At 41.6% G+C, this 22,531-nt stretch overlaps 1 protein-coding gene across 5 annotated transcripts in view; it reads right to left on the bottom strand.

Moving 5' to 3' along the window:
- LOC134351900 (katanin-interacting protein) overlaps positions 1–21,061 on the bottom strand; it is a 147,451-nt gene extending 126,390 nt beyond the window's left edge. Inside the window, exons 1-3 of one of the 5 annotated variants that reach the window (XR_010019289.1) lie at positions 20,352–21,061; positions 8,536–8,603; positions 1,879–1,970 (exon numbers count right to left, since the gene is read on the bottom strand). Coding sequence is in view for 4 of the 5 variants with exons in the window: in XM_063058784.1 (XP_062914854.1) it covers positions 1,879–1,970; positions 8,536–8,603; positions 20,352–20,358 (167 nt within the window). In the remaining variant the exon portion in view is untranslated. Of the gene's footprint in view, positions 1–1,878; positions 1,971–8,076; positions 8,476–8,535; positions 8,604–19,868; positions 19,942–20,351 lie in introns of those variants that run through there. The other 4 variants (XM_063058784.1, XM_063058786.1, XM_063058785.1 and 1 more) reach the window with 4 other exon arrangements.
- Positions 21,062–22,531: the final 1,470 nt, after the last annotated feature.

Genomic DNA, 22,531 nt, shown 5'->3' with positions numbered 1-22,531 from the left:
ACGCTGCAGAGAAGGATGGGATGAATAAGGGAATAGCAAGGCTAAGCTTGAGTTCCTCCAGCATTTTGTGTGTATTGCACAAATTGCAAAGATGATGGGTAAATGGAAGCAGTTATAGCATAATACAAATGGGGAATAGAAAGATGTGAAATACGGGGCTATTGGTCTAACATGATCAGCATGTAAAAGCTGAGAGAATTGGGAGATAGACCTAGACAGGCAACAGGGAGGCCCGAACTGTTCCTGCAGAATAAATGTAGGTGCTCTGTAAAGCGGTTTCTCCGGTGCAGAGAAGACCAGATAATGAATATCAAAAATTATACTCTAGATTGGAAGATGTGCAAGTGAACCTTTGCTTCACTTCACTTGGAAGAATTGATATGGTCCTTGAGTATGGTAAAAGAACAGTCACAGTAGCTCCTGAGGTTACATGGGAAAGTGCCACAAAGCATAGATTGATTGAGATGGAAGGACAGACCAGGACACTGTCAATGTAATGGTCCCTTTCAAATAATGCCAGGGAGCGGAGGATGTATCTGGTGATGAAATCTTGTTGAAGCTAACAGAAATCGCAAAGGATGACCTGTTGAATGTGGAGACAGGGGATGAAGGCAAGGGCCAGGGTATCTCTCTATCCTTGTTCTGTCCAGATGGCAAAAGGGTAAGAGCAGAACTGCAGGAACACAAAGGCAAGCACCCTTACTAGTAGAGGGGATGCCAAGAAAAGCAAAATCATCCCAGAGGCACCCATGCAGGAAGCAGCATCAACATACCAGAAAAAAAAGAGTTGAACTGTTATGAGTAGGACTGAAACAAAGCTGTTCCAGGTATCCCAAACATTGATAAACTTAGTTTAGGCTTATACAAGTAGCCATCTGATTTGAAAATGAGTGGAGTTGAAGATTTCCAGTTGTCATCATAGAAACTGTCAAAGTGCTGAGGGCATCAGAGATGTTATGAATAGAAGCAGGATAGGGCTAGGTTAGAGGAGAAAAAAGAATAGAGTCAAGGGAGAAAGAAGTTCTGTATGTAAAATCTGACTGAAACAATGGGTCTGCCCAGACAGTACTGTTTTTAGATATTTAGCAAGAAGTAGGGGTGAGTTATGCAGAGTTAGGAGACCAGAAGTCTGGAAGCTGTGGAGGTAAGATCCACTAAAAAATGGGGCACCCATACAGAGGACAAACACCAACAGTGGGTTGAATGATCCTTGTTTTAATGTAATTCCAGAAATCCTGGAATTTCAGGACAATATGTATAGGTTCAAAGGCTGCAAAATAAAAAGGCATTCCAACAGATCTGTGCAAATTGGAAAAGGATTATGTCTATTTTCTGTCCCTCGGATATGATCGTCAATATCTTCTATGCTTGATTATCCAATATCTGCTGTCACACTTATTTTTTCAAGCATCTACATATTTATTTTGGAAAAGGGCAACATATTATTACGATATAGTGATTCTGGAACAATTAATAATTTGGTCATACATATAGAATTTGGATGTATTTCTGCAAATCACGTAGACTATCTGAATGCTGTACTTAATATTAATGGTGGGCTGTCTCATACTAGTAAATTTATGAGGAAAGAACCCCCACTGTCCACCTCTATCTGTATTTGACATAGCTAAATCCAAAAGTGCCACAATTCCAGTCAACATAGCCAAATGTCATCAGAAAGAGATTATTTCAGAAAAGGTTCCAGAAAAAGCTGCAGATGTAATCAAATAGCAACACTAGTATCTATAGTAAGCAGACATATATCCAACTTTACTACAACAGTATGGTTCGAGTTTTTTAAAAGCCAGCCTAAATTAATTTTATGTTGCAAATGTACATCAAGGAAAAAAATGTCAGGATAAAAAGCATCTACATTACCTGTTCCTGTACTGAAGTAGTATCAGATATCTATCATGTTTTTCATCAAAGTTCATTAAAACATTTTGGTCAGCTCTATTTGCAGCAAGTACCTAAATGATAAATATAACTTAATTGAGAAACAGGTTGACAACAGATATTTTCTGGTCTTTTAAAAAAAATTGCAAAAGTTCTTCTACATTTTTATTCATGAGTAAAAAATGCTAGAAATGCTTAACCAGTCAGGCAACATCTGTGGAGAAAGGAACAGAGTTAATACAAGCTATGTACAAACAAATGTGTAACTTAGGAATAGACCACTTACACCCTTGAGCTTGCTTCACCTTTCATTAAAAACATGGCTGATCGGATTGTAACCTCAATACCACAATCCTGTATAAACCACTAATCTTCCCCTCGTTTATCAAGAATATCCACCTCAGCCATAAAAATATTCAAAGACGCTGTTTCCACCAGACTTTCAAACATTCAATCTAATAAGAGAATGTTCACTTCTAATTTAAACGGCCATCCTATTTTTAAGTAGTAAACATTTCTAGATTCACCCATCAAATGAAACATCCATCCACATCTATGCTCTCCAGATCCCTTAGGGTCTTAAATATTTCAATTAAGTCCCATTCACTCTTCTACATTCCAATGAATACAAACCTAGTTTGCCCTATTTGCCTATAGGACAACCTGCCCATTCCACATATCAGTTTTGTAACTCTTCCCCGAACTGTTTCCAATGCATTTAGATCCTATCTTAAATAAGGAGACCAATACCCACAAATAGTACTCCAAAGTGAGACACCGCTTCCAGCTCTAGTAAACAATAATCTTCCATTAGCTTTACACTTTGGCTTTGTTTTACTCCTGCCAAAATGGTCAAATTCACATGTTATCACGTTATACTCAAACTTGCAGACCTAGATCTATCATATGCCCATTTGCAATTCCTTCAGGTCTTCTTCACGATCTTTCTTCATACACACCTTTGTGTCGTGAGCAAACTTAGTTAGTAATTTGGTTCCCAAACAGGTCATTTATAAAATAAACAATCAATTCCAATAGTATACTGTCGGTTACATCTTGCCAAACAGAAAAAGACCCACTTATGCCTACTTTCAGTTTCCTGGAAGTCAGTCTTCTCTCCACACCCATGTTACTTTCTGAACCATCAATTCTTATTTCACAATAATCCCTGAAATAGCTTATCAAATGCTTCCTACAAATCTAACTCCAGAACATCCTCTAGTTCTTCTTTACCCACAACACAGTTTACTTATTTAAATGTGTACTTCCATCATTGATTCTTCAAATAAGCCGCAGAAGATTTCAACTTGAAAATAGTGGTGTGGTGAGAACCCAAGGAAGACCCAGAGAAAGTAGAAGTCAAATGAAGAGCAAACACATTTGTGGGAGAAAAAAAAACCGAATGCAGGAAATTTGAGCTACTGAACCAGAATTGCTTAAAACTGTTAAGTTTACTATTGAATTCAAAAGTTGCAAAGTAATTAGTTGAAAACCAAATTGCAGTTCTTCAAGATTTTATTACTTCGTTGGAACAATCATCATCATCATCAGGTGCCATGCCCAGTTTGAGCTTTGACTGCCATGGCCCACACACTCCTGTTTTGGGTCAAGTGGATCAATTCATTGGTATTCATTTCCAGTTCTCTGGCTGCTGTCTCCATCATCATTTGTCTTTGTCTTCCTCTTGCTTTCTTCCCTTCAATCTTTCCCATAATTACCGTGCATTCTAACTCCTCTTTCCTAGTCACATGTCCAATGAAGTTACGTTGCCTTTTCATGATCTCATACATTATTTCTCTTTTTGTATTTGCTCTGTTCATGACATCCTCATTAGATATTTGTTTCGTCCATGATATTCTTTCCATCCTCCTCAAAAACCACATCTCTGCTGCTTCAATTCGTTTCCTCATGTTACTAGATATTGTCCAACATTCCGAGCCATATAACATAACTGGATAAACGTAACATTTCAGTACTCTGAGGCGGGTTGTCCTGCCTAGTTTAGTATTGGTCAGTATACTCTTCATTCTTGTAAAGGTGTTTTTTGCCATCCCTATTCTTCTTTTGATGTCCAAGTCGCACCTGCCATCTGATGTCACCCAGCTTCCTAAGCAGCAAAAGTTCTGTACTTGTTTTATGTCTTTCCAATTTATTCTCAGCCTGCAGATAGGATTCTCCTTCTTTTTGGATATCACCATACATTCTGTCTTTTTCCAATTGATAGATAGACCCATTTTTGCACTTACTTCAACAATTATATCAATTAAGTTTTGTAGTTCTTCCTCCGTACTTGCAATTAACACAGTGTCATCTGCATATCTGAAATTATTGATGTTTTCACCACCAACTTTGATTCCCAAGATGTCTCTTATGTTTTGTAATATTGTTTCACTGTACACATTAAATAAATCAGGGGAGAAAACACACCCTTGTCTAATTCCTCTCTTGATTTTCATAAACTAATTCACTCCTCCATCTATTCTTACAGCAGTAGTTTGTTCCCAGTACAGATTTCTGATTAGGCAGAGGTCTTTCGAACCTAGATCTAGAGTTTTCTGTAATATTTCAAATAACTTATTATGCTTCACTTTATCAAATGCTTTTGTGTAGTCGATAAAACAAACAAACCTTTTTGCATTTGAATAGCTCGTTCTGATAGTATCCTTAACATCAATATTGCATTTCTTGTACCTTTGTCTTTCACAAAACCACATTGTTCTTTGCCTATTTCAGCTTGTATCTTACTTTTAGCTCTTGTCGTCAAAATTCTTAGAAGTATCTTGGTGATATTACTTATTAAACTTATGGTCCTATGTAATTCACATTCTATTGCTCCAGCTTTCTTAAGAAGAGTGATAAATACTGATTTTTTTCATCTCTTCTGGTATTATTCCAGTCTCATAAATGTCATTGATTAAATCAGTAAGTTTTTCAATTTCATAATCTACAAGGGCGATAATTTGTTACATTACTAATTCATCAGGACCTGCTACCTTTCCTTTCTTCATCTTATTTATTGCATTACAAACTTCAGATTTGCTGTTTGCCCCCATCCTTCCCCACAGATCTCCCTCCTGGCACTTATACTTGTAAGTGGAACAAGTGCTACACATACACACTTCCTCCCTCACTACCATTCAGGGCCCCAGACAGTCCTTCCAGGTGAGGCGACACTTCACCTGTGAGTCGACTGGGGTGATATACTGTGCGTCCGGTGCTCCCAATGCGGCCTTCAATATATTGGCGAGACCCAACGCAGACTGGGAGATGGTTTCGCTGAACACTTATGCTCTGTCCGCCAAAGAAAGCAGGATCTCCCAGTGGCCACACATTTCAATTCCACGTCCCATTTCCATTCTGATATGTCTATCCACGGCCTCCTCTACTGTAAAGATGAAGCCACACTCAGGTTGGAGGAACAATACCTTATATTCCGTCTGGGTAGCCTCCAACCTGATGGCATGAACATTGACTTCTCAAACTTCCGTTAATGCCCCACCTCCCCCTCGTACCCCATCCGTTATTTATTTATATACACACATTCTTTTTCTCTCTCTCCTTTTTCTCCCTCTGTCCCTCTCACTATACCCCTTGCCCATCCTCTGGGCTTTTTCCCCCCTCCCCTTTTTCCTTCTCCCTAGGCCCCCTGTCCCATGATCCTCTCTTATCCCTTTTGCCAATCACCTGTCCAGCTCTTGGCTCCATCCCTCACCCTCCTGTCTTCTATCATTTTGGATCTCCCCCTTCCCCCCCCACTTTCAGATCTCTTACTAGCTTTACTTTCAGTTAGTCCTGACGAAGGGTCTCGGCCCGAAACGTCAACCGTACCTCTTCCTAGAGATGCTACCTGGCCTGCTGCGTTCACCAGCAACTTTTACGTGTGTTACATTTAAACTCAGTTTTTCACAATTCCTGACATTTAATCCTAGAAAGTATTCCCTGTCTTAGGTCAATTAGGATCACTACTTTATTTTAAGAATGTGAAATGTCAGAATAATAGTAGAGAGAATGATTTATTTCAGCTTTTATTTCTTTCATCACTTTCCCAGTGGGTCAGAAGTTTACATACACTTCGTTAGTATTTGGTAGCATTGCCTTTAAATTGTTTAACTTGGGTCAAATGTTTTGGGTAGCCTTCCACAAGCTTCTCACAGTAAGTAGCTGGAATTTTGTTCCATTCCTCCAGACAGAACTGGTGTAACTGAGTCGGGTTTGTAGGCCGCCTTGCTCGCACACGCTTATTGAGTTCTGCCCACAAATTTTCTATTGGATTGAGGTCAGAAAATGATGTCAAGTCTGGTTCATCCTTGGGAGCAATTTCCAAACGCATGAAGGTGCCATGTTTATCTGTACAAACAATAGTATGCAAGTATAAACACCATGGGACCACACAGCCGTCATACCGCTCAGGAAGGAGACGCATTCTGTCTCCTAGAGACAAACGTACATTGGCGCGAAAAGTGCAAATCAATCCCAGAATAACAGCAAAGGACCTTGTGAAGATGCTGGAGGAAACAGGTAGACAAGTATCTCTATCCACAGTAAAACGAGTCCTATATCGACATAACCTGAAAGGCTGTTCAGCAAGGAAGAAGCCACTGCTCCAAAACCGCCATAAAAAAGCCAGACTACAGTTTGCAAGTGCACGTGGGTACAAAAATCTTACTTTTTGGAGAAATGTCCTCTGGTCTGATGAAACAAAAATTGAACTGTTTGTCCATAATGACCATTGTTATGTTTGCAGGAAAAAGGGTGAGGCTTGCAAGCCGAAGAACACCATCCCAACCGTGAAGCATAGGGGCAGCAGCATCATGCTGCGCAGGTGCTTTGCTGCAGGAGGGACTGGTGCACTTCACAAAATAGATGGCATCATGAGGAAGGAAAATTATGTAGATATATTGAAGCAACATCTCAAGACCTCGGCCAGGAAGTTAAAGCTCAGTCACAAATGGGTCTTCCAAATGGACAATGACCCCAAGCATACCTCCAAAGTTGTGGCAAAATTGCTTAAGGACAACAAAGTCAAGGTATCGGAGTGGCCATCACAAAGCCCTGACCTCAATCCAATAGAAAATTTGTGGGCAGAACTGAAAAAGCATGTGCGAGTAAGGAGGCCTCCCAACCCGACTCAGTTACACCAGTTCTGTCTGGAGGAATGGAAGAAAATTCCAGCAACTTACTGTGAGAAGCTTGTGGAAGGCTACCCAAAACATTTGACCCAAGTTAAACAATTTAAAGGCAATGCTACCAAATACTAACAAAGTGTATGTAAACTTCTGACCCACTGGGAAAGTGATGAAAGAAATAAAAGCTGAAATAAATCATCCTCTCTACTATTATTCTGACATTTCACATTCTTAAAGTAAAGTAGTGATCTTAACTGATCTAAGACAGGGAATGTTTCCTAGGATTAAATGTCAGGAATTGTGAAAAATTGAATTTAAATGTATTTGGCTAAGGTGTATGTAAACTTCTGACTTCAACTGTATCTTGCTCCCACTTATTTCCACAGTGCATTCTATAAAAACTCTAATCTACTCCCCTGGTTCCTCCATTTCCAGTGGATCTGGTTTAATTCACCTTTGTACGTTTTTATACGTTTTCTTTTTGCCTGATATAACAATTATCTACTCTTCTGGATGACAGAGCCCATGACATTGTCCATCCCATAATCTATATTTCTATCTTCACTTCTGCTTATAAAAATCCATAGCTTTATCTATCATCATTCCATGTCCAAATCCCCTCCCCAGGTAGATACAAAAGAGTAATCCCGACCCCTTTATTCTTTCATTTTAGTTGAAATAGCAATTTCTTTTGATTTCTTTCAGGTGGTATATTACAGATGCTGTTCTCACTCCCCTCCACACTGGGGAAATCAAATCCAGGTAGCTGTTCACTTTGCGGAAACACTTCTTTGTTCACCTTACTGTCATTTTTTCCCACTTTGCTTTCCATCAATGTCAGTTTGTCATTTAAGCATATCTGCACTCCACCCAAAAGAGACTTTCTCCCCCTGCTTTTGTTTTTCATTATATACGATTAAATCTCTGGGTTCTTCTAGACCTAATGTAACTCATTAACATGAATTGTTAACTCTGTTTCTCCTTTGCACAGACATTCCCAGACTTGCTGAGTTATATCAACATTCTCTATTTTTACTATAAAAGATTGAAGTACATTTGCGCCCCTTAGACATGACGGCTTTGGTAATCACAGCAGCTGTAAAAGACAGAAAGAAATGGAAAAGTAAACCACTCAAGCCACCAGTTAGAGGAATGATTAACACAATTAGACAGATGGATAGCAAGTGTATACCAGCTTTTTTTTTACTTTAACTTGTAAGATGGGAATTCAATAAGAATGCTTTCCAAATATGCTATAGTTTAGATTGTCCAAATTCCAATCTACTGCAAAATGCTATTCAGACTCTTAAGCAGGACTCCTGTTTTGGGTACAACTTGTGATTTTTTTTTTGAAATGAGGTTTATTTGACCCAAGTCTAAAGCTACAAAAACATGTATTGAAGAGAATAACAGCAAGGAAGTTCTGTCTCAATAAAATGAAATAAAATTCCATAATTCTTTCAAATGTAACACACTTAAATGAAAACCTACTTCCTTAAGGGTTCATTCCTACCTCACTCCATTCCTCTGACCTCCCTTTGTCTCTTTTCATTTGGTCTGCATGCCTCCTTGAACAGTGACCTTCAGAAGAAAATCAACAGGGCATAAGAGATATAAGTTGAGGAGATATTATATTAACAATGGCATTATCCACAAAAAGCTTAGAAGATAAAAGTTACCAATAAATGGAATTTTAAAGATTGTACAATTGCCCTAGAAAAGAAATTATTTATAGTCTGTGATCTCCAAGTTTAAAAAAAACATTCTTCCTTCAGATGTTTGCAACTACAAGTAAATATATGCAAAGTATTCATGTCTGATCAACTTTCATCATGAGAGATGAAATACCCATGAAATTTAGACATGCCCTGTTGCTTCATGAATGGAGGCATTTAAGGAATGTGGGGAAGAAGCAAGTTGGGAGGTTTGGAAGGGAAAAGAATCCAAAGTGTGAGGTCTAGATAACTGGAAACAGTACATGCAGAGATGGATATACCTTTTGTGTATCCAAAGGTGAATGTACCAGAGTCACGGGAACAAAGAACATTACAGCACCACGACTTTGGAAAGACTTCCAAGGGTTTCAAACACAATGATGAGAATTTTAAATTCAAAACACTGGGAAACCAGAAACCAATGTAGACAGGAAGGACAGCAGCAAGCTGTTGAAGGTTGACATTGGTAAAGTTTTGAATTAATTAAAATTTACAAAATTAAAATAACAATTTAGGAGTAAAGCCATGAAAGCATCACAGAAGACAAAATTTTAGTTTTTTACAATGAGGTAAACAAAATTACAGAGATAAGGGTAAGTAGTTCTTATCAGTGTCAGAAACCAAAACCAAAAGCACAGCTAAGGGTTGAACAAGAGCAGAATAACAGCGAGTTCTGGAGATCAATGTAAGAATGGTAGCACTGACTGGACCAGTAATGTAAATACAATGACTGCAAAGGCAGGGCAGAAAAAGGGTATGCTGCAACGATCAGTCACATCCCAAATCCTCAAAGCCTTTCTACAAGACAAATCACAAGAATGATGGAATAATCTCCAGGCATGAATGAGTAGAACTTCAATGGCATACAGGAGCTTTGAAACTATCCTGGCCAAAGCAATCCATCTGATTCTAACTCCATCCATCAAATGAACAATCACAACATCCACAAGGGAACAATAACTGCAGGGTATATCATTTATTAACCAACACAATTTGGACATAGCCTTCTACACCCACCACTTCTATTACTTGGAAGGAAATACCTAGGAGGCATTTGGGAACACTAACATCTGCTAGTAGCACTCCAAATCATGCATCATATCTTTGTAATACATTGTCACTCCTTCATCTTTGCTGATTAAATCCCAGGACTCTCTCATTAATAACAACTAGGAATACCTTCACCAGGAAAAATGCAACAGTTCAAGGTGGCCAGCTGAGCCCACTGAGTTATGAGCAATTTGGGGTAGATAATAAATTCAAACACTACTGAAGTACACATTTTGTAAAATAAAATTGACAAAATGAAACAACAAAAAACAAGATTCACTCCACAGATGCTGCCTCACCATCTGAGTACCTCCAGCGGATTTTTTCAATTCAGATTTCTAGCAATTTCAGTTTTCAATGAAGAAAACAGAATGTCTGATTGTCATAAGGTGCATAGAAAACAGGGTGAAAAATTGATGGTGACAACTTGTTTGGGCTTCAAGAGAAAAAGATGCAGATAGTAGCAATCACACCAAGAGCAGATATATGGGCTTTGTTAAGATAATTGGCTCCTTATTGTCACATACATCAAGATACAATGAAAAACCTTGTTTTAGATGCCATCAGTGCAAGAGAAAAGCAGTAAGAAAATGCAAAATAAAGAGTTAGTTACAAGTAAGTGTAGTGTAAGCAAACAATACGATGAAAGCCTTGACGAGGTAAATGTGAGGTCGAGCATGTCTTATCATATAAGGGGACTGTTCAATGGCTTCATAAAAGAAGTTGCGCTTGTCCTGGGCTTTCCTACTCTTGAACTTGGGAGTCTCGTGTCTCATTGTTTCAAGCTTTTAGATCTTCTGTCCAATGAGGGGTGGGGGAGGGGAGTAAAGCGAGAGAGAATGTTCGGGCTATGAGGAGTCGTTGATCCTGTTGGCTGGTTTATCAAGGCAATGAGAACATAGACAAGAGTCCACGGAGGGGAGGTCGCTTCTTATGAGGTACCGGGTTATGTCTGCAGCTCGCTGCAGTGTTTTGTTCTCTCAAACACAGCAGTTGCCATGCCAAGCCATGATGCCTGCAGATAGGATGTTTTTGATATGCATCGATCAAAATTGGTTCGGATTAATGGGGACGTGCCAAATTTCTTTAGCCTCCTGAGGAAGTAGTGGTACTGGTGCACTTTCTTGGCCATGACTTCTACATGGTCAGACCAGGGCAGGCTATTGGTGATGTTCACTCCTATGAACTTGAAACTCTCAAGCCTCTTGACCTGAGCATCACTGATGTAAACAAAAACCACACCCCTTCTTTTGTTTTACTGACAGTGAGGGAAAGGCAATTTTGCTGCTGGATGCTGACAGGGAGTGAATAATGTCAGTGGAGACATTAACATTTTTTTGGAAACTAAGATGGGAAGTAGAATTTGTAGAATCGCCTACCACTATAAGAAAATCATTTGACCCATACATATCTGAGTGGACTTTCCAGTCAGAGCCACCCTTTGCATTCAGTCTATAGATTGTTCCAGGCAGAGGGCCAGAAAAATGAATGTACCATTCTGCCCGAAATATTGTATGCAGCCAAGTTAAATGCAATCACCAATTCAGTGAGAATGAAGTTATGGCAGAAAGATGCAAATCGCCAGTGCGTGATTACAGATTAAGGGCCAAGCAACAGTTGAGTAAAACATGGCTTTGTGTCCAAGATGAGGGGACTTCAACACTGGCTGAATGGGTGCTACAGTAAGAAGTTAAATGTCTTATTTCTCAAATTTGCAGCATATATTGCCTCAAAAGTTTATTTTTTTAAAACATTATCTTGAAACTTCCCCATCAAAAGGGGCACTAAGTAAATTCAGCAGATAGATTAGTTTATTTTTGTATGCAAAATGGTAAATTTCAATTTATTAATTTGGATTAGAATGTATATTTCATGGCAGCTTTTGTTTATGACAATCAGTGACAGGGAGAAAAAGGCATGAGGAATTGTTAGTAAATAGGAAATAACAGATGTCACTCAATTATTTGTTCACTAATGAGCCCAAGTCTCATTTGTTCCTCAATTATCGAATATGCACAGCCATTTAATTATTCGGCTTTTTAATACAAACAGATAAGACACCTGGAAGATGTGTTCAAAATTCTGAGGTTTATGAATATGGACTGTAGTTCATATTAGCCTCTTTCAGATCAATGTTTGCCAAATGGCAGGCTGGGCATTTGGGAGATCTGTTAGTTTTTGTGCGATGGAGGGGTTGAGGGTGTTTGGGGGTTTGCAAGTTTTTGTTTCTTTTTTGTGCGGGGGGGGGATTGATGTCTTTCTTTCAACTACCTCTGTGGTTTTCTGTATTCTATAGCTATCTGGAGAAGACAGATTTCAGAATTGTATTCTGCATATATATTTTGATAATAAAATGAATCATTGAACCTTTGAAATAGATACTGATTAAAAATTTACTTGTGGATAAACTCATCTGCAGTTGTAATAAATCTGTATCAAATCACCACACTTAAGAAGAACGTCAGGGAATAACTTTTATACTAAAAAAAATGATAATGTTCACTCAGTAGTGGCTCACAGAAGATTTCATTTTTGATTCTGTAATTGAATCTCAGCAGAATGACAAAAATCACATAATGAGTACAACTTCAATTTTACTGTGACCACGATTTCCCAATATTAACCAGAATACAACAGATAAAAAGTACAATACTTTCCTGCAATTGCACTGCTGGTAATACTATTCCACAGAGCCTAAGATGTCTAAATAATTTTTTGAATATACATTTACAAAAGTCTTTTTGATATAACTGCACATAGCAAGAAAATGAAAATGCACTGAATTTGCACAAATCTTGGCAGTATGGATACTTCCTGCAAAGCAACAGAGCAGATGACCAGGTGGGAAAGATGTAAGATGTTAGGTTTCTCAGGAAAATGCTCTGGAGTCTAAACTTCAACAATGATTTTGCATGAACGACTACTAACTTGCACATAGATATATTTGCATACTAATAACTGAACATTAAGTGTCTAAAGTTCATAAGCTCTATAGTTAGAGGAGCAGACAGGAGATTCAGTGGGTGTGAAATTTTGCCAGATGTTATTTCACCTCCCAGGTGCCAAGGTCAGGGATGTCTCTGATCAGTTCTACAGTATTCTAAAGGGGAAGGTGAGCAGCCAGAAGAGAAAACATAGTGAGCCAAGTAGAAAGCTGAAAAGTAGAACGTCCCGGTTGTAATCTTTGGATTGCTAACTGTGCCACATGCCAGTGAAAGTAAGGATAAATTGTCAGATGAATGCATGGCTGAGGAATTGGTGCTGGTGGAGGGGTTTCAAATCTCTGGATCACTGGGAGCTCTTCTGGGGAAGGTATGACCTGCACAAAAAGGACAGGTCGCACCTGAACCGAAGGGAGACCTATATCCTTACGGCCAGATTTGCTAGAGCTGGTTGGGGAGCATTTAAACTAATTTGGCAGGGGTTATGGGAATTGGAGTGATAGGGCTGATGGTGGGGCAGTTGATATACAGGAAGATGCAGTGTGTAGTGAGACTGTGAGGAAAACAAGCTGATGATAGGACAAAATTGTAGCTAATGGGACAAGTTAAAGTGTAACAGGGGGCCAAAATTAAAAAGAGTGATGAATACAGGACTGATAGTGTTATATTTGAATGCACACAGTATATGGAATATGGTAGATGATCTTGTTACATAGTTAGCGATTGGCAGCTACGACATTGTGGGCACCACTGTGTTGTACTTGAAAGAAGATCATAGTTGGGAGCTTAACATCCAAGGATACACATTGTATCAAAAAGACAAGCAGGTAAGGCAGAGAGGGGGTGGGGTGGCTCTGTTGGTAAAACAAAATTAAATCAAATCCTTAGAAAAAGATGACTTAGGCTCGAAAGATGTAGAATGTGGGTAGAATTAAGAAACTGCAAAGGTAAATAGACCCTGATGGGAGTGATGGACACGCCTCCAAAAAGTAGACATGTGTGTTACAAATTACAAAAGGATATAGAAAAAACATGTAAAAAGGGCAACGTTACTATAAGTTAAGGGTAATTTCAAGATGCAGGTAGATTGGAAAATGAAGCTGATGCTGGATCCCAAGAGAGGGAATTTGCAGAATGCCTATGAGATGGCTTTCTGGAGCAGCTTGTGGTTATGCCAACCAGTGGAACAGCTATTCTGGACTGAGTGTTGTGTAATGAACCAGATTTGACTAGGGAGCTTAAGGTAAAGGAACCCTTGGGACAGAGTGATTATAATATGATACAATTCACCCTGCAGTTTAAGAGGGAGAGGATAAAAGTCACATATATCACTATTACCATGGAGTAAAGGAAACTACAGAGTCATGAGAGAGAAGCCGAAAAGCTGGTCAAAGTTGATTGGAAGCAGACAATAGCAAGGATGATGGCAGAACGTCGATGGCTGGAGTTGCTGGGGGCAATTGGGAAGGCACAGATAGACATCGCAAAGATGAATAAGTATTCTAAAGGGATGATAACATAACAATGCCTGACAAGGGAAGTCAAAGTTAGCATAAAAGATAAAGAGGACATACAATATAATAAAAATTAGGGGGAAGTCAGAGGATTGGGAAACTTTTAAAAATGAACAGAAAGCAACTAAAAAGCCATAAGGAGAGAAAAAATAAAATATGAAGACAAGCTAGCCAATGAAATAAAAGAGGATACTAAAGGTTTTCTCCAGGAGAGATGAAAGTGTGTATTGGACCGCTGGAATATGACATTGGAGAGGTAGTAATGGGGGACAAGGAAATGGCAGATGAACTGAATAACTATTTTGCATCAGTCTGCATGTGGAAGACATTAGCGGTATTCCAGAATTTCAAGAGTGTCAGGGGCAGGAGTATAGTTTCTATTTGGTAAGCTGAAAGGTTTGAAGGTAGATAAGTCACCTAGCCCAGATAGACTATACCTCAGGGTTCTGAAAGAGGTAACTGAAGAGATTGTGGAGGCATTAGCAATGAACTTTCAAGAATTGCTAGTTTCTAGAATGTGTCTGGAGGACTGGAAAATTGCAAATGTCACTCCACTCTTTAAGAAGGAAGGGAGGCAGAAGAAAGTAAATTAAAGGCCAATTAGACTGACTTCAGTGATTGGGAAGATGATAGAGTACATTATTAAGGGTGATGTTTCAGGGTTGTTGGAGACACATGATAAAATCAGCCAAAGTCAGCATGGCTTCCTTAGGGGGATATCTACCTGACAAATCTGTTGGAATTCTGAGAAATAACAAGCAGGATAGACAAAGAAGAGTCAACGAATCATATTTACTTAGAGTTTCAGAAGGCCTTTGACAGGGAGCTGCACATGAGGCTGCTTAACAAGATAAGAGTTCAGGGTATTACAGGAAAAGTACTTGCTTGGATAGAAGGTGGTCCTATCCATGCTAGAAAATGGCGGCAAGCCCAGATGCTTCAGGTATTATGAGGCCAACCAAAGGTGATAGTACCTTTTTTAAATGTATTGTTACGATCGCAAGACCCTGCTGGACATTAAGAACTTAAGGTACTGCAATTCTACCCTGTCAGTGAGCCTGCTCATTGGTAGAGAAACTGAAGGCGCTAGACTTGGTGCAGATGGGGCTGCTGCCTTCTACAAAGGTGGCACGCGAAGGTGATGCGCAGGCTAACAGCAAGTAATTGTCTTAGTCACTTTGCTTGTGATCACAAGATGGAATGCCGCGAATCAGGTTCACCGGGGACCGGTGGTTGCGGACGAAGGGAGAGCTGCATGGCCTCAGGGGTAGCGAGGACGAGGCATCAAACTGCTGTGTCGCCGATTTGCAGCGTCCAGGAGAGAGGAGTTGGAGCTGGTGCCAGAGGCGTCAGTGCTGTCCTCCAGAGTTCGCTCGGCAGAAGACATAGTCATGGTCATACTTTATTGATCCCGGGGGAAATTGGTTTTCGTTACAGTTGCACCATAAATAATTAAATAGTAATAAAACCATAAATAATTAAATAGTAATATGTAAATTATGCCGGGAAATAAGTCCAGGACCAGCCCATTGGCTCAGGGTGTCTGACCCTCCAAGGGAGGAGTTGTAAAGTTTGATGGCCACAGGCAGGAATGACTTCCTGTGACGCTCTGTGTTGCATCTCGGAGGAATGAGTCTCTGGCTGAATGTACTCCTGTGTCCAGCCAGTACATTATGTCATGGATGGGAGACATTGTCCAAGATGGCATGCAACTTGGACAGCATCCTCTTTTCAGACACCACTGTCAGAGAGTCCAGCTGTATTGTGTTAGACTGCAGACCGCTGTAACATTCATGGATTTGGGGAATTGGACTGATTTTCGTGTGACTACATTTTACTGCTATCTTACATGTGTTATATGTGCCTTGTGCTGTGTATGACTGTTGCTACTGTGTTTCACATCTTGGCCTCGCAGTAATGCTGTTTCATTTGGCTGTATTTAGGAATATTCATGTATGGTTGAATGATAATTACAACTTGAACAGATCAGCTGATTGGCAGGAGGCAAAGAGTGGGAAAAAAGGGAGCCTTTTCTGGTTGGCTGCCAGTGATCAGTGGTGTTCCACAGCGGTTGGTGTTGGGATGCTTCTTTTCACAATATATGTCAATGATTTGAATGACAGAATTGATGGCTTTGTGGCCAAGTTTGCGGATGATATAAAGATAGGTGGAGGGGCAGATAGTGCTGAGGAATCATGAAGTCTGCAGAAGGACTTAGACAGATTGGGAGAAAGTGCAAAGAAGTGGCTGGTGGTATATAGTGTAGGGGAGTGTATGATCGTGCACTGTAGTAGAAGGAATAAAGGGGCAGACTATTTTCAAAACTTCAAAAATCAAAGTTGCGAAGTGTTTAATATTTCAGTAATATTTGAGTAATATTGAAAATATATTGTTTGACTCTTTGTTGTATATTCTTTGTTCTAACTGTAAGTGCATTGCAGTTATTTGTAAATTTATACATTAAAAATGTCTAAAAATCTGTTAAAAAAAAAACTCCATGACTTTACTTTCAATTAGTTTAATATTTTGGAGTTACAAAACATAACAGTGATGAAGAGGAAGGTTTTAATGAACTGAGATTTGCGATGTATATTGAGTCACAAAACATAAGACAAAGGGACTTGGGAATCCTTGCGTAGGATTTCCTAAAGGTCAACTTGCAGATTGAGTCATTGGTAAGGGAGGCAGATGCAACGTTAGCATTCATTTTGAGAGGCCTAGAATACAAAGGAAGGATGTAATCCTGAGGCTTTATCAGGCATTGATCAGACCTCACTTGGAGTATTGTGGACAGTTTTGGGCACCTTATCTAAGAAAAAATGTGCTGGCATCGAAGACGGTCCAGAAGAGGTTCAGAAGAATGATTCTAGGAATGAAAGTGTTAACGTGCGATGAGTGTTTGATGGCTCTGGGCCTGTACTTACTGGAGTTTAGAAAAATGAGGTGGGGGGGTGGATTTCATTGAAACTGATCGAATATTGAAGGGCCTACATTGAGTGGATGTGGAGAGGATGTTTCCTATGTGGGCGAGTCTAGGATCAGAGGGCAGAGCCTCAGAACAGAAGGGTGTCCATCCAAAACAAAGATGAGGAGGATTTTCTTTAGCCAGTAGTGAATCTGTGGAATTTATTGCCACAGACTGCTGTGGAAGCCAATTCACTGAGTATAGTTAAAGCAGAGGATGACAGGTCATTGATTAGACAGGGTGTCAAAGGTTATGGGGAGAAGGAAGGAGATGGGATTGAGGGGGTTAATAATTCAACCATGATGGAGTGGCAGAGCAGACTCATTGGGCCAAATGGCTAATTCTGCTCCTATGCCTTATGGTCTACTGAAAATTAAGGCTGCTAGAGTTAGAGGGAAAGTGCAAAGTTATCCACTTGTCAGCTAAGAGAGATAAAGCGGAGTACTGTACTTCATAAAAAAAGGGAAAGCCAGGACCTGTAAAGAGCAGACCCTTCAGAATGCAAGTACACAAATCATTAAAACCTAGCAGCTCAGTTACAAAGGCAATTAACAAGTCCAGCCACACATTTTAACTCCTGCAAACTGTAATAGAAAGGAAAAGATGTTATAATTTAGCTCAATTAAGATTTGTCCAGACCAACTTTGAAATGTGATCAACAGGAATTCTGCAGATGCTGGAAATTCAAGCAACATACATCAAAGTTGCTGGTGAACGCAACAGGCCAAGCAGCATCTATAGAAAGAGATGCAGTCGACGTTTCAGGCCGAGACCCTTCGTCAGGACTAACTGAAGGAAGAGTGAGTAAGGGATTTGAAAGTTGTAGGGGGAGGGGGAGATCCAAAATGATAGGAGAAGACAGGAGGGGGAGGGATAGAGCCGAGAGCTGGACAGGTGATAGGCAAAAGGGGATACGAGAGGATCATGGGACAGGAGATCCGGGAAGAAAGACAAGGGGGGGGGTGACCCAGAGGATGGGCAAGAGGTATATTCAGAGGGACAGAGGGAGAAAAAGGAGAGTGAGAGAAAGAATGTGTGCATAAAAATGAGTAACAGATGGGGTACGAGCGTAGATGTTCAGCAAAGCGGTCTCCCAGTCTGCATCGGGTCTCACCAATATATAAAAGGCCACATCAGGAGCACCGGACGCAGTATATCACCCCAGTCGACTCACAGGTGAAGTGATGCCTCACCTGGAAGGACTGTTTGGGGCCCTGAATGGTGGTAAGGGAGGAAGTGTAAGGGCGTGTGTAGCACTTGTTCCGCTTACACAGATAAGTGCCAGGAGGGAGATCAGTGGGGAGGGATGGGGGGGACGAATGGACAAGGGAGTTGTGTAGGGAGCGATCCCTGCGGAATGCAGAGAGAGGTGGGGAGGGAAAGATGTGCTTAGTGGTGGGATCCCGTTGGAGGTGGCGGACGTTACGGAGAATAATATGTTGGACCCGGAGGCTGGTGGGGTGGTAGGTGAGGACCAGGGGAACCCTATTCCTAGTGGGGTGGTGGGAGGATGGACTGAGAGCAGATGTACATGAAATATATATATTTTTATATATTGGTGAGACCCGACGCAGACTGGGAGACCGCTTTGCTGAACATCTACGCTCTGTCCGCCAGAGAAAGCAGGATCTCCCAGTGGCCACACATTTTAATTCCACATCCCATTCCCATTCTGACATGTCTGTCCACGGCTTCCTCTACTGTGGAGATGAAGCCACACTCAGGTTGGAGGAACAACACCTTATATTCCGTCTAGGTAGCCTCCAACCTGATGGCATGAACATCGACTTCTCTAACTTCTGCTAAGGCCCCACCTCCCCCTCGTACCCCATCTGTTACTCATTTTTATGCACACATTCTTTCTCTCACTCTCCTTTTTCTCCCTCTGTCCCTCTGAATATACCTCTTGCCCATCCTCTGGGTCACCCCCCCCTTGTCTTTCTTCCCGGACCTCCTGTCCCATGATCCTCTCGTATCCCCTTTTGCCTATCACCTGTCCAGCTCTCGGCTCTATCCCTCCCCCTCCTGTCTTCTCCTATCATTTTGGATCTCCCCCTCCCCTCCAACTTTCAAATCCCTTATTCACTCTTCCTTCAGTTAGTCCTGACGAAGGGTCTCGGCCTGAAACGTCGACTGCACCTCTTTCTATAGATGCTGCTTGGCCTGCTGCGTTCTTTGAAATGTGATATTCAATTCTGAACAGGAATACTACATTGGCCTAAGAGGTGGCATGAATCCATCCAATGATATCGTGCACAGTCAGTATTGAATTAAGATAAACTTGGCTTGTCCTCTTCTAAATATACCTCTAATTTGATCAGGTCAGGGTTGCTATCTGATCAAAAATGTGATTTAAAAGATTTAATAAATTTGACAAGTTTGCAATTTTGCAGATATTGCTTCACAAGAAAGCAACTGTATTTAAGTTAAATAAGACAAATTGATGAAACTGCAGATCTGAATACCAAAAGTATTAAAGGCTTGCATCAAATATTGAATCTTAAAGTTAGGAGAAAAAAAATAACTTCTACTCAACTGCAGTAAAGCAATAGAAAAGAAAATTAAAATGATCAACTTTTGACAAAGTTAAAAGGAAAAGGCGAGTTAGTAGCAATGTGTCATTAACATTAACGCTAAAATTGTTATTTTCTCTAACATACCCAATATGGACACTCTTCGAGGTAACCCTTAAAATGCACACTATACGAACAGAACCCCAGGGAAAAGCCACACCTAAAGAGAAAATGAACAGTACGTACAACAAGCACTGCTGACAGAGTGAAGTTCCATCACCACAGCCCTAGCAACAGGTTTCAACCAACAAGAGATCAGCTGCTGTCTGAATTGTGTACATCTCTTCAGCTACAAGCTTTAGTCTGGAGCCTGTACGCGCGGACTAAAATGGGTGGGTGCTTGCAACCGGTGAGCGGAATGGGAATGGGGGTGAAGACATTCCGGACTCCAGGGAAAAGCCCGATGCTTTGGGAGGATGTTCCAGGGGCTTGCTGGTTAAATTAAACAGGAGATGGCGGGCAAACCAGGAACAGGGCTGCCACCGCAGGAGGGAGTGCGGCTATGCCCAGAAGGGGGACTGGTTTCTTTTGATACCAACACAGGGAGCAGACCCGACGCCGCCTACTCACTGTCCATGCCGCCGCCGACTCTGACTCCGGCCCCCGGCCCGGCTGCCGCCGCCGCCGCCACCGCCGCAAATTTCCGGTGAGTCTACAGGTTGCGCCGGTAACGAGGGGCAACAGCCAACCAAAGCCCACTTCCTGTCGCCACTAACCAATAGCTACATCGCTTTGCTGCTTAGTGACCGGGGGTCGGAGGGTCTTGTCCAGCTCGCGGCCTGTGATCCAGGCTCTGGGGTCGGTGCGTCTGGCCTCCTCGGCGCGGCCCGGCCCGGCCCCCTGACCCCTCCAGGCTCAGTAGGGTCAGGCAAGAGAAAATCTGCAGACGCTGGAAGTCCAAGCAACGCACACAGGAACCCAGCGGGCCAGGCAGCGTCTATGGAAAAGAGAAAACAGTTGACGTCTCGGGTCGAGACGGGTTCCGATGAAGGGTCTCGGCCCGAAACGCCGACTCTTTACTCTTTTCCATAGATGCTGCCCGGCCTGCTGAGTTCTTCCAACATTTTGTGTGTGTTGCTCAGTAGTCACAGCCTACGGCCACCGACCCAGTCTCATCGCTGCCCCCGGACACCACGAGTCTGCGGGTTCTGGCTCAGTGCCCACAAAGCTGAAGTTCATGCTGCTCTCCGCGGGCAGCAGGTCTGCGTGCCTCAGCGCAGACCCATGCACTATTCTCGCGGTCAGTGACCTGCGAATTCCAGTATCACAGAGCGCTGGAGGAACTCAACGGGTCAGGCAGAATCTACGGAAGGAATAGACAGAGGATGTTTCGACTAGAGATCCCATTATCATATACTAGTTTCTAAACCTGGGCTTGTGGCTCAGAAACCCCTAGTCCTAGCTCTGAGACTTTTTTTGTCTCCATATGCGTATTGGTAACAAATCTGGGCGTGGCTCAGAAAACCCTAGTCATTGCTGTCAGACCTCACTTTGGATTCAATGGCCCTCAGATCCCTGCTCTATGCCTAACCTAATTTTGTACATATTCAAGCTTTGCTTCAGATGACTCCAGATTCTGTATTCATGCACTATCAGCTCAGCACTCAAAAACTGCCATCAATACTGCCGTCTCCCACAGCTCCTCCATATCCTGTACTTCCGTCTTCACAACATCCTCCCACTGTCATAACAGGGATAACTAAAGCAGGCATTCCTAACCTGAGTCCCTGGGGTCCTTGCTTAATGGTATTGGCCATTGCATTAAAGAGTTTTGGAACCCCTGCACTAAAGACATCTTTCTTACCCCCCCCCCCACCCCCCTACTTTCTGTTCTCAAGCTCCTGGCACTTGTCCCTGCAAGCATGACAAGTTGCTACTCTTCCTCTCTTCTCAAAATTCAGGGCCCCAAACAGTCCTTCCAGGTGAGGTGTCTGAGTCTATCGGGGTCATCTATTCAATCTGGTGTTCCCAATGTGGCCTCCTATACAGCAGTGAGACCTCAGAGCAGAATGGGGGACCATTTCATTGAGTACCTTCGTTCGGACCACCACAAAAGGCAGGATCTTCCAATGACCACCCGATTTAATTCCAGTTGCTATTCCAATTCTGACATGTCAGACCATGGCCTCCACTACTGGCATGATGAGGCCACTCTCAGGTTGGAGGATCGATACCTCATATTCCATCAGGGTAGTCTTCAACATAATGGCATAAACACTGATTTATTTCCAGTAATTATTCCCCTCCCCCTTCTACATCATCCTCCCTGATTAGATTACTTTTTCTTCAGTACTTTACCTCTTCCGCCTATCTCCACCCAATTTCTTACATCATCTCCCCTCACCTAACTTCACCTGTTACCTTTAGCTTGCATTCCTTCTCCTCTTCTTATTCTGGCATCTTTCCCCTTACTTTTCAGTCCTGATGAAAGGTCTCAGACCGAAACATTATTCCCTTCCCCTGGTGTGCCGAGTTGCTCCAGCACATATTGTTCTACATTTGAAAAGCAAGTTCCCACAGGCTCCAGTTTGGTCATCACAAACAAGAGAAAATCTGCAGGTGTTGGAAGTCTAAGCAACACACACACCCAAAATGCTGGAGGAACTCAGCAGGCCAGGTAGCATCTATGGAAAAGAGTAAACAGTCAAAGTTTCAGGCCAAAACCCTTCATCAGGACTGGGAAAAGAAAAGATGAGAAGTCAGAGTAAGAAGGTGGGGGGAGAGGAGGAAGAAGTACAAGGTGGTAGGTG

Source organism: Mobula hypostoma, chromosome 9, assembly GCF_963921235.1.
Source record: "Mobula hypostoma chromosome 9, sMobHyp1.1, whole genome shotgun sequence".
In the NCBI taxonomy this organism is placed as follows: Eukaryota; Metazoa; Chordata; class Chondrichthyes; order Myliobatiformes; family Myliobatidae; genus Mobula; species Mobula hypostoma.
This window is presented reverse-complemented; position numbering and strand designations above follow the sequence as displayed.